The sequence below is a fragment of the Eleutherodactylus coqui genome, chromosome 13 (assembly GCF_035609145.1).
Source record: "Eleutherodactylus coqui strain aEleCoq1 chromosome 13, aEleCoq1.hap1, whole genome shotgun sequence".
NCBI classification, from domain to species: Eukaryota; Metazoa; Chordata; class Amphibia; order Anura; family Eleutherodactylidae; genus Eleutherodactylus; species Eleutherodactylus coqui.
In genome coordinates this window covers 58,251,361-58,264,360 of record NC_089849.1, presented here as the reverse complement: position 1 = coordinate 58,264,360, position 13,000 = coordinate 58,251,361, and the positions used below count along the sequence as shown (strand labels likewise).

Here is a 13,000-nt window from a genome sequence, read left to right as displayed (position 1 = left end):
GGAAGATTTTATCCCCATGTGTGAAAGCACTCTTATTATTAAGCAACATTGGAAATTGTGGGCCATTGTTTCATGGTGCATTAATGACTTGGGAAGTTTGTGCTAATCCAGGCATAAATAATGGTCCATTTACATGTAATGATTATTGCTCAAAATTTGTTCAAACAAACAAATTTGAGTGATAATCGTTCAGTGTAAACACACACAAAAAAGAAATCACTCACTATTCAATTCACGGTTGTTTATCGCTGACTTTCAAACTTCTCGTTGCGTGTAAACACTCCCTGCTCAGCGCTTCACATATGTATGCCTTACCTATGTGTGAGTATAAGGCCTTGTTCACATGAGCGCTGTTTTCGCACATTAGAGGCGTGTGAAAAGATCACATCTGAATAGAACCAATAGTTTCCGATAGAAGCGTTCACATAAAGGAATTTTAGACACGCAAAAAGCTTGCACCAATCAAAGATAGGACATGGACTGCAAACTCGCATCTAAGGTCCGTGGTGCGAGAAAAGATAGGACCTGACCTATCTTTGGTGCGTGCTTTCCATAGAGTCCTATGGGAGCTGGATAACACTCAACACGCACCTCCGATCGTGTGAAAATAGCTGGACTTCACCCGTTCACGTGATCTTTAGTGCACTATAGCCGCGGAACCATTCGGCCGCGGGGATTCCCCTTTCCTGCTCCCCGAAAAGAGCAGGGACGCGGAATCACCAGTGCAGATGTGAAGCCACCCTAACTTGCCCAGATGAGGCTTGAATTGCCAAATTGGATATTAGCATTACACTGCTGAAGAAGGTATGAATAATGCTAAGGAAAGATAATCTGTGTACATATAGTGCTGTATGAATGCCTGCACCAGAGTGATAAGACGGGCAGCCCATGAATGAGGTGTGTGGAACCTGCTCTACAGGTATACTGTGTTATGAGGAACTTGCAGAGTCAGTATGTGACCAAGGCACAGCTGCATGGGGTGAGAGGACACGGCTTCTACATGCAAGAGGTCTACCCTACACCTTTCAACGCTGGAATGATACTACCGTAAATTACATTTTGGACCTCTATATGTTAAATTTTTAACCGAGGGTACCATGGCCCTCAGCGTCAGCCTAAAGAGGGTGACCAATCTCCCAGGCAAGCATGAGAGGCAAGCGACCCTAACCTTTAGAGGTAAGTCACAGCTCTACATCTAATATACATTACCAAGTAGCCTATATCTGTCATGGTAAATTACATATTTATATACCGTCTCTAGTCCCTTTCTTTCTCTCATTTATTCATTTCTAGATTTTCATTGATTTCTTTTTTTTCCAAATTATAAACCACACAAGTATTTCTGTTAGATGTTAAAAAAGATTATAGTGAAAGGTTTTTGAGATAACCAGAAAAAAAACGGCATTGAAAAGTGATCTCTTGGGGCGGTGGCCTTTTCAAAGTATATATAATATATGGTGGACCTGAAATCTGTCACAGGAAATCTGGTCTGGATTAGGGGCTTGTCTTCTAAAGAATGGTCTACTGGAGAGGTTTCTCTATACATAAAGTCTTATCGAGGATGAGGTGGGAGATCTCAACTATCATTTATGGTTGTTTTCTATGGGCTAAGTTCCCGGCCCAATGCAATAAGCTCTGATCGACGTGCAGGTTGATGGGCGATCGGTTCATTTTCTTTTACACTGGCTTAGCTTATGGGGATGACTGATCACTACTATGGTCATTCGTCCCTATAGCCTTGCTGTACATCTCCCCGTTCACAGAGGGAGATATACTGTTGATCAGCAAGCATTTTTATGCTCACAGTAAGTGAATGATTAGCCGACGAACAAGCGTTTGCTCGTTCATCAGCTAATCATTGGTCCCTTTACACAACCCGATTGTCAGGCAAACGAGTCTTCGGAGGAATATTCGAGCACAATATTTGGCACGTGTAAAAGGACCTTAATGCATACATGTAGTAATGACCAAATTGTATATTTTCATTCTCACAGTTTGTAAAACATACTGTCTGTGAAATAGGTACCAGTCAAAACTCTCCAGTGTGATTAATGAAATATATAGGGTATTATAAGAGTCAAATGCAATCTATTGCTGCTTGTTAGCACTGTTAAAGTAGCCCTCCGGTCCTGGACAAACAAAGATGGTTGCCCTGCTTCTCTGACTACCTGATGCACATGGTGTATTAGTATGCTAACTGACCTCTGTTTAGCTATGCAGCTAGGTGAAGACGTTGCTAAGAAGCTGCTAGCAAAAACCATATTTACCTAGCAGCATAGCAGAAAAGGGCGTTTCAGCTGTGCCTGCAGTGCCCTAACTAGAGCTGGTGCAGACACAGCTGTTCCCATTATAACATTGTAATAATAAATCTTTGTTTTATTAACCCCTGCGCTGGTGTTATTCTCCTGGCGCTGCAAAAGGAGAAGCTGTTTTATGCTGCAGACAGCTTCTCCTCTTTACAGCGCCCACTCCCCGCTAGACCCGATGCACAGTCTGTGTCTCATTGCATCAGGTGGTGACATATTGTGCTGTACACCCTATGCAATGAGGCAAAGACAATATATATCGAGTTCGGCGAAGAGTGGGTGTTGTGAAGAGGAGAAGTTGTCTGCAGAGTAGAAGAGCTAGCTTTCCTTCACGGCATGCCACTGGAGACAGAGCCACCGCTGGAGAGGAATAACACCAGCATAGGTGGACAGAGCAGGAGGGCAGGGAAGGCTACATGGTGAAAAATTAATAAAATATGAAATAAAGATTTATTAATACAGTGTTATAATGTAGATTATTGAAGAAATTAGAAGGCAGCTTCCAAAATTGCACATTTTGGAAGCTGTCTTCTACTTTCTGCAGTCTTTGATGAGCTACATGGTTGAGTAATCAGGATTATTCCCACAGAGGAGGCATGCATCCATGTTCTTCATAGGTTTTCTTACTTTATACAGTGTTATAAAGGGAACAGCTATGTCTGCAGCGGCACTAGTGAGAACAGTGCAGGCACAGCTGGAGCACTCTCTTCTGCTATTCTGTTAGTTGAATACAGATTTGTCTAAAAACTTCCAAGCAATGTCTTCACCTAGCTGCATAGCAAAAGAGGAGTTTTGAAGGGAAAATGTAAAGACTAGACTAATAAAACATATTGCAAAATTGCTTAGAATCGCCTATCCTTAACATTAAAGAAAAAAAAATTAATTGACAGTTACACTTGAGAGTTTTGTAGCCCTAGTGGTAATCTGTACATCTACAATGACTAAAGATGTCCCTTGTTACCTTCATCCACATCCTCTCCCTTCTGAGGGAACACAGTGTCATTTTTATTTTTTACTATCTTACTATATACAGTAGAAATACCTAAGAAGTTGTGTCAAAAACACAACCCTTATTCATATGCCCTAATAGGCGTAAGAAGAAGCATACGTCACATAACAGGATCCGTCCCTCGGGACCCCTCTCTATAATCTAGAATGGAAAGCCACTCTTTAAGAATGGTTTAGTTAATATACAAATGGAACCAGGAAGGGAAGGGTGGATGGTAGCAATAGCACTGTGTGCACCCAGCCTTATTAAACACAGAATCTTTGATTGCATAGCTTTTCACCTCTTTCAGGTTGATGTTTAATGTAGTATTTGGCAGTCACTGCATTGTGGACAGGTCTCAGCCTTGCTCATATGCAGTCTGCAATTTATCCATACTATTCTTTACATAACTGTTCACGTTACATCTGACTGCGAGAGAACAGCTATTTTCAAGTTCATCCACAAATTGTCATCTGGATTGAGGTGCAAAGTCTAAATTGACCACTCCAGAGTATTGACACTGTTGTATCTTAAAGTGTACCTGCATTTAAACAGAAAAATGATGATATGCTTATAGCATAGACTGTGCTACAAAACTGTTTTTATTAATCATTCGATTGGTTGATGCTGCTAAAAGCTTGTGGTCCATGCTTGTGGATATTCTTACCTTTGTAGTTCCCGTCTTCAGTATGGGATCCAGTGCTATAGGATCATACTGCTTATTACAAGAAGAAAGGTTTCAAGTAATTAAAACAAACTATTATGCTACTTTTGTCATGGGTAGTGATATCGCAATGCTGATTCGGGATACAATGCAACAGAGGGAGTTACAGAAATATGCAAAATGTATTTACGAACAAAGAAATGCAAGTAAAATAACAGTATCTTAACAAGTAAACAGCTAGCTGTAGTTAGTGACAGGTAAATCTACAGCAAACAATGTTAGGATTAATAATACATTAAGCACAAGAAGAAACAATAATGCTTTGTACTTAGCATGAAATAATAACAATGCTGGCAAAACAATATCAACTTCGGTATCAGTCTCTGGGATTTTCAGGCTCAACTCTTATTATTATGACTCAGTCCACACCCGAGTGCTCAAACCCAGAAATTGCACAATGTTAATGTCCACAATGTTAGCCCTTCCTATAGCAGACCTGCTATTGTATTGTCCCTGTGCGGCTTTACTGATGCTGGCCTCACGACTTGGTATCAACAAACTCTGTGCTGTCCACTTTGGTCCTGATCCATTGCTGTGCAGCACAGTGCCACACACCCTCTGTCCTCCAGACTTCTCTTCTTCGTGGATCCTAGTGTTTACCCAGGCAGTACCGCAACAACTCAAACAGCCCCATTCTTGGCAGCAGCAGCTGCTCTGCAATCCATTGCATCTCTTTCTAATGGGGCTCCCACAGCACCTACTGCTCGCTGTCAATGCCCCTTGCACTATTTTTCCTGTGGCACAAAATAAATTCCTTTTAGAGGGCACCTGCAGGGTGCTGAGAAGGTCTGGGTTCCTGCAGGGGGTTTGGGACTTCTTTACATAATGCTTACGGCGCTGCAACTTTCTAGCACTCCCTAAGCCTAAATCTTCCTCCATTCACCCTGAAAGTGCTGCATGGCCAGTCTCTCTTTCACTCTATAATAATAATATTTATTTATATTGCGCCAACATATTCCACAGCGCTTACAAAAGAGGGAAAGAACAGATGCAAAAAACAAAGATATGTAAACCACTGTTACATGTAGTAATTGATTGATGGAAACAATAGGGGTGAGGGTCCTGCTCCAACAAGCTTACATACTACAAATAATGGGGTGATACAGAAGGTAAAGGGGCTGGAGATGTGCACGGTATGGCGAGGTGGAGAGTGTGGGATGCTATACACATTGACAATGGTCAAACTTAAACCGTATAGTGGCTGAATCAGTATGACTGGAGGGGGTGGTTGATTACGGCTAGCAGGGATTGCAGTCAGTAGGACAGGGAGCATGTTATCAGGTGGAGTAAAGAGGGGTTTGGTTTAGGAGATATGGTATGCCTCCCGGAAGAGATACGTTTTTAGAGCACGTCTGAAGTTTTGTGCGTCAGGGGTTGCCCAGATAGTTTGGGGTAGCGCGTCCCAGAGGACTGGTGCTGCTCTGGAAAAGTCTTGGAGGCGGGAATAAGAGGTTCGAATTAAAGCAGCACTTAATCTGATTTAGTTAGTGGAACAGAGGGCGCGGACTGGGTGGTGAATTGAGATGAGGGAGGCAATGTAGGGCAGATCTGTGCTATGGAGAGCTTTATGGATGAAGGTAGTGAGTTTGAATTGAATTCTATATTTGACGGGCAACCAGTGCAATGACTGGCACAGGGCAGAGGCGTCCGAGTAGCAGCTGGATAGGAAGATAAGCCTAGCTGCTACATCCAGGATGGATAGGAAAGGGAAGAGTCTGATGTCAGGGAGGTGAATCAGCAGCGAGTTGCAGTAATCGAGCCGAGAGTGGATGAGGGCAACAGTGAGCATTTTAGCGTGTCCACGGTGAGAAAAGAGCGAATTCTTGCAATGTTCTTGAGGTACAGCTGACATGTTCGGACAAGAGATTGGATGTAGGGGGTAAAGAGAGATCAGAGTCGAATATGACCCCAAAGCAGCGGGGGTGCCGTCTGGGAGTTATGATGGTGCCACATACTGAGATGGAGATGTCAGGATGAGGTCGGTTAGTAGAAGGCGGAAACACCAGTAGGTCAGTTTTTGAAAGGTTCAGTTTTAGGTAGAGGGAGGACATAGTGTTAGAGACAGCAGACAGGCAGTTGGTGATGCTTTGGAGGAAAGGTGCAGAGATGTCATGGGAAGAGGTGTATAACTGGGTGTCATCAGCATACAGATGGTACTGAAAGCGAAATCTCCTAATGGTTTGTCCAATAGGGGCTGTGTAGATGGAGAAGAGGAGGGGGCTGATGACCGAGTCCTGGGGGACCCCAACAGCAAGGGGAAGAAGAGGAAAGGTAGAGCCAGCAAAGAAGATGCTAAAGGAGCAGTCAGATAGGTAGGAGGAGAACCAGGAGAGAGGATTTTCCTTTAGGTCGATGGAGCAAAGCATATTGAGGAGGAGTTTGTGGTCAACAATGTCAAATGCTGCAGAGAGGTTGAGGAGGATCAGTAGGTAGTAGTCGCCCTTCAATTTGGCTGTCAGGAGGTCGTTTGACACTTTTGTAAGGCTGGTTTCTTTACTTTACTCCCCTATCTGACAGAAAAGGGCGAAGCTTAAAATAGCAAAAGCTGCCACTCGTCAAATTGGCTGGGGGCAGTTACAGCAAGAGAGGGGAGCGGGGCATCACACCCCCTCTTACACTTTCACACAGGCCAAATGGCACTGCCACTTTTTAGTGTCGCTAATTTCCATGGAGCAACACTGTTTTGTTTTTTCTTTTGTATTAATTTTTGAGGTTTATAGCAAAGAGGTATATGCTAAGTACAAAATAATGTGTTTACAGTATTATCAAACAGTATTCCAAATTAGCAAAATGAAAATTCAATTAATGTTGTTCTAAATGATGAGATCTCTTAGATTATGTCTTCGTACAAGAGATCCCTAATTCAATAATAGCCTGGCCAGGGCCAACCTGCTTAAGGATGAAGAGGACGGGAAATCGGGATGACGAGAAAGGGGGAGGGAGGAAAGGGAAATCCTGTCTCATGGGGTTAGTGTCTGGTAGAGGAGTACATGGCTATTTAGTTGTGTTTTTACATGGTAACTTATACAGTGTTTTGGGGACCACTATTTTGGGAAGGAAGGGTATAGTTTATCCATGGTGTCCACATTTTCTGAAAACCTATTTTCGACTATTGATGTTAATTTGTCCTTAATTAAATGCCAATCCATTCAGCGTTTTACTGCTGAGAGTAGCCTTTTTCCATGATTGGGCGATGATTTGTTTTGTAGCTAATGTAGTGGCCCAGAAGGTCCTCCAGGATAGTCACACAATCATCAGTTCTGTAACACCTAGCTATGTGCTCCTAGGAGACATATAAGGTGCTGTACATCGGAAAAAAACTGTTTTCCCCTCTCTTTACAAGGTAAAGCCAACTGCTTGGCAACCGCTGGCTGCTGATTGGCTGCTTGTCATCCAAACCCTGATTGGTAGAGGGGAATGGTGTGAGAGTCCAGAGCGGGAAAATAGCAGGGTGAGGCAGGATGTTAGGGGGAGGTGTAGAGAGAAAGTGCGGAGGTTAGGACAGGAAGTGAAAGAGGAGTTTGAGGGAGTTGTGAGGAGGCAGTTGGAGGAGGAGGACATGAGAGGAGGTGCCGAAGCATGGAGTTAATCTAACGTGCTCCAGTAGGAGAAGACGAGTTTTCACAAAGCTTCCTAACTAACTGCAGTGTGGAGGATAAAGTGTGGGACCCATCAACACAACAGTGAGTTGCACGAGCCCCTGTTTATAGGGAAGCCAGGGAAGTGTAAAAAGGCCCATTACTAAAATATCTTCAGCAGCTGCATAGCAATGCCAGAGTAACCCAACAGATAACTAGGACTGTGGGAATCCTTCTGATTTTAATGCAAATAGAGAGAGAGAGAAAGCGTTGAAATTACAAATTATCTTACCTCCTAAATGAAAATGTGGAGCAACGCTGATGTCTACTGTAAAGCAATACCACTGCCATTGCCGATGAACTGTACCTGTTGTTTTTCAAACATTTTCCCAAAAGCTGAAGTAAACTGTATCTCCACATCAAGGCTACAAGGACTCATGTCAATTTTTTCTACACTCATTCTAGGAGTCCATTAACATAGAGATTCTGACACATGACAAACCACTGTTAATAATTGTTGAGTGTAATAACCCTTTTTGCCACTGTGTGCGACCGAGCCAGGCATCTTTGCCGCCATTGTAGGGACAGATCGCAGCGCCACCCGTGACATCCATCTTGTTCTCCTGTGGTCTTACCAACATTTGCGTGCTCCGCTAGAATGCTGCACTAGGAAGAAGGAGGATATTAGTTTCCAGGAGGAGCAAGACTGTTTTTGGTGGAAACTACTGCAGTTTTCTGATGCAATTTTTTGCTGCATGGCTTCTGCAGGTGATCTAAGTTCTTTCAACTGGTTTTAGTACATTCTTAAGTAGAACAACCCACTATTGCTGCTGGCGCCGCTCTGGGGGGGGGGGGGGGGGGCACTATTAACGTTGGCGCTGCTCTGGGGGGGAGGTCACTATTACCGCTGGCGCCGCTCTTGGGGGACACTATCAATGCTGGCGCTGCTCTGCGGGGTCACTATTATAGCTGGCGCCACTCTGGAGGGTCATTATCAACGCTGGCACTGCTCTGGGGGGGCCATTATTAACGCTGGCGCTGCTTTGCGGGGGTCACTATTACCGCTGGCGCCACTCTGGGGGGGGGGGGGTCACTATTAACGCTGGCGGCGCTCTGGTGGGGTCACTATTAACGCTGCTGATGCTCTGGTGGGGTCACTATTAACACTGGCGCCACTCTTGTGGGGGGTCACTATTAACGCTAGGGCCGTTCTGGAGTGTTCACTATTACCGCTGGGGCCACCCTGGGGGGTCACTATCACTGCTGGAATATGTTTACACGAGGTGGAAATGCTGCAGAATGTCCTCAGCGGAAATTTCCGTGTCAAATTCCACAGCATTTCCGCATCCAAAAGCAGTCAAAATCTGCACCAAGTCTAATTTGAAACAGCCTTGTCCTTTTAAGAATGACAGATGTAAAAATCATATGTCGTGATAAGCCCCGCCCCCTGTCGTGTTGGCACTTTACGATAAATAAGTGGGTTTTTAGTTGCAGTTTGGGCACTCGGTCTCTAAAAGGTTCACCATCACTGTCCTAGGGTAAGATCACTGTAGAGATTTGTTTTTACTTTGATTTAAAAGAAATATTTTTACTTTTAAACAAAGTAAAAAATAAATAAATGCAATGTAAACAATACAACATGAGAAAAATTTAGAGATGAAGATTTATAGTCTTTGTATAAACAGGTTTGCCTCCTGGGCAGGATGGTTACAGAATGGCAGAAGTGTAACACAGGCATTGTCTTCCTGGTCTATGTGCGCAGTGAGACAGATAGAGATCTGCACAGGTGGCGGAAATGTTTGAGCGTTAAGGAAGAACACATAAAAGATATGACCCATGTAAAGCACCTGCTCAATCTCTGCACTAGTTTCATTATCCGATCTACTAAATGTCTGAGATTTCTAGGTGAAAGCCAAAATATGATTCATCCAGGAAAGAACAACCCAACTAGGCTAAAAGGTATTTTTATGACCTTTCCTTAGCACCTACCTGAACTGGTCATATTTCAGAAAGGTGCACACCTATGTATAGGTGAAATAAAAGCAAAGGTAAAGCAAAACACAGAAAGGGATAAGTATAATAATAGTAGAGGTAAAAACATATCAGTCAATCAGATCCTGCCTTTGTGGCTAATACATACTAAGCTCAAAGTGAGTCTTTCGTGAACGTCATCTATGTGTGATCGGTGAGGGTTCAAATGACCACTGTCCGCACAGTGATTATCCTAAGCACATATCTAGTAGTGTGGTAAAGAGTAAAAATGTATGTATGTGTGTGGGGGAGTTTAGTGGTGTTGATGGTCACTCTCATATGTACAGGTGGAAAAAGAGACAAAGCAGGGATTCTGATGACCAACAGTAAGCTTTACTTGGCGGCTAACTCAGTGATACATTTACTAATTGGAAATAATTAGGACTTTACTTGAATTTCACAACTGAATTCATTACATTGAATCCAATGCGAACTGCAACTGCAATACCACAATGGGCCACTGTGCTACGGTCAGCACAATGTACTTCCTGTGCTTTCCACAGTGATAGCAGCATCAGTAATCAGATAATTGGCAGGGTTCCAAGGGGTGGACGTAAGGACAAGTCATCAATAGAAAATCTAAAAAAAAAAAGTCTTGGGCAACCGTTTAAGTTTAAGCACAGGCCCCTTGTATATGGTTACATATCTTAAAAATGCACTTATTTATGCCATAGGCCACTCTAGTTACATACAGTCTCTCACTTTACACAGACCTCTCGTGGCTTTGTAGAGACATGACACATTATTCAGTGTTTTAACACTCATAGTCCTTGCAGTGGAAGTCTCTCTCACTTTGTTAGCAAAGTGGAAGAAACTGACCTGAGGCATCTTAGCTTCTATGGTGACTATCTGGGCATACTCTTCTGGACAGGAGGCTCCAGGGACTCCTGCACAGCTCACGATCCAGCGAGAATCTGAATGATAGTTGTTCCATATAAAAGCGCCCTCATACTTTAGCCTTTAGTTGCACAATACACGGTTACACTATACCATTCCCTAATGGCTTCAGCTGAACTACCCAACTCTACAGCATTTGTTGCATACTCTGTGACATTTGCATGCTACACACATATTATTAAAGGCATTCCTATCACACTGCCTGCAGCTAAATACGTCTCATCTATTACTGCAGGGGCTTTCCTACGATACAATGACGTCTGCCTAATACAGTCTATGTATAAGGCATGTGTACCTGACGCTCTTATCGTTTAAGGACATTTCTATTTAATAAACTCTAAGCATGAAAACATGTCTCTTAGTATATATGTATATACACTCTTTTAAAAAAATCAAACACCTAGGAGTTGTCATTTTATTGCAAAACTCTGCTTGTAGTTACATCTCAGCCAAATATGCCAATGATTAGAGTGGCAGCATGATTAGATAAATGGTCTTGCTACCGGAGGTCCTAAAAGTGGTTCCCCCCTTGGCCTATAAAAGGCTCTCATAGGCTCCTTGTATGTAGTGATCTCTTCTTCCGCTTGTGTAGGGCTTGATGACCACTAGACATGCCTTTACAATGCAATAAAAGACATTTTGCCCAGTTAACGGCATCCATTACGTGTACTGTCTTTGACACCCACTGTCGCCGCCATTTGCAGTGGTGTTGCGAACGACAAAACTTAACTACTACGGTGGGTTGCCTTCAGCGATGAATCCAGGTTTAGTTTGGGTACTAACGATGGCTGTGCAGTGTATACCTGTCTTGAAACCTATCAGTGAGCGCCTCAATCCTGCCTTTGCTGTTGATGTCCTGACCGCCTAGACCATCACACTAGCACACTGCCCCTACTGCTGCTGTTATGACCTGGGGGGGGGGCATCGGATATGACAGTCAGTCAAGTCTTGTAGTGATATGAGGAACAATAACAGCTCAGTGATATGTTCAGGACATCCTGCAGCCACTTGTGTTACTTTCATGGCGGCTTCCAAGAGGCATTTTCGCAGTAAGGTAATGCTCGGCTGCACACACAAGGTTGTCCCAGGAATGCCTCCACAACATTGCCACACTTCCGTGGCTTGCCTGGACATCAGATTTTTCACATCTTGTATCCAAGCTAGAGGTGGCCCAACAGATTACTAGAGCCTCCATGTCTGCCTGTATTACATATTACATTCAAGCTAGAGGAGGCTCAACAGGGTATTAGCGCTTCCATGCCTGTCTGTATCATAGCTTGCATCCAAGCTACAGGAGGTACAACAGGGTACTAGAGCCTCCATGCCCCGCCGTATCACATCTTGCATCCACGCTAGAGGTGGTACAACAGGGTACTAGAACCTCCATGCCTGCCCATATCACATCTTGTATCCAAGCTAGAGGCAGTACAACAGGGTACTAGAGAGCCTCCATGCCTGCCCATATCACATCTTTTATCCAAGCTAGAGGCAGGCCATCAAGGTACTAGAGAGCCTCCATGCCTGCCCATATCACATCTTTTATCCAAGCTAGAGGCAGGCCATCAAGGTACTAGAGCCTCCATGCCTGCCCATATCACATCTTTTATCCAAGCTAGAGGCAGGCCATCAAGGCACTAGAGCCTCCATGCCTGTCCATATTATATCTTGCATCTAAGCTAGAGGCAGCGCAACAGAGTACTAGAGCCTCCATGCCTGCCCGTATCACATCTTGTATCCTAGCTAGAGGTGGTACAACAGGACACTATAGCCTCCATGCCCACCTGTATCACATCTTGTATCCAAGTTAGAGGCAGTACAACAGGGTACTAGAGCCTCCATGCCCACCCGTATCACATCTTGTATCCAAGTTAGAGGCAGTACAACAGGGTACTAGAGCCTCCATGCCTGCCCGTATCACATCTTGTATCCAAGTTAGAGCCAGTACAACAGGGTACTAGAGCCTCCATGCCCGCCCGTATCACATCTTGTATCCAAGCTAGAGGCGGTATGACAGGGTACTATAGCCTCCATGCCTGCCCTTATCACATCTTGTATCCAAGTTAGAGGCAGTACAACAGGGTACTAGAGCCTCCATGCCCGCCCGTATCACATCTTGTATCCAAGCTAGAGGCGGTACAACACGGTACTAAAGCCTTCATGCCCACCTGTATTACATCTTGTATCCAAGCTAGAGATGGTACAACAGGATACTAGAGCTTCCCTTCAAGGGGTCAGTTTTGCTCTGCTATTGTAATCACTCACTTATATCAACATTACAATCACACAAAGTTTCATTCGATTCCGACAACTCCTTCTAGGTGCTTGACTTTTTTAAACCATGAGTATACCTATCCTCCATTAGCATACACTGACTCTGTCTAGCTAATTATCAGTAAACATTTCTAACATTAGTCCTAGTAACTAGCAGCATTACTCACCTTTACGCCAACATTCTCTGGAATTATGACATTATCCT

General features: G+C 43.8%; 1 protein-coding gene across 1 annotated transcript in view; it reads left to right on the top strand.

Moving 5' to 3' along the window:
• Nucleotides 1-951: 951 nt before the first annotated feature.
• LOC136588664 (fer-1-like protein 4) overlaps nt 952-13,000 on the top strand; it is a 123,755-nt gene continuing 111,706 nt past the window's right edge. The window contains exon 1 of the mRNA XM_066588059.1: nt 952-1,176. Within this exon, the coding sequence (XP_066444156.1) occupies nt 1,098-1,176 (79 nt within the window). The 5' untranslated portion in view covers nt 952-1,097. The remainder of the gene's footprint in view (nt 1,177-13,000) is intronic.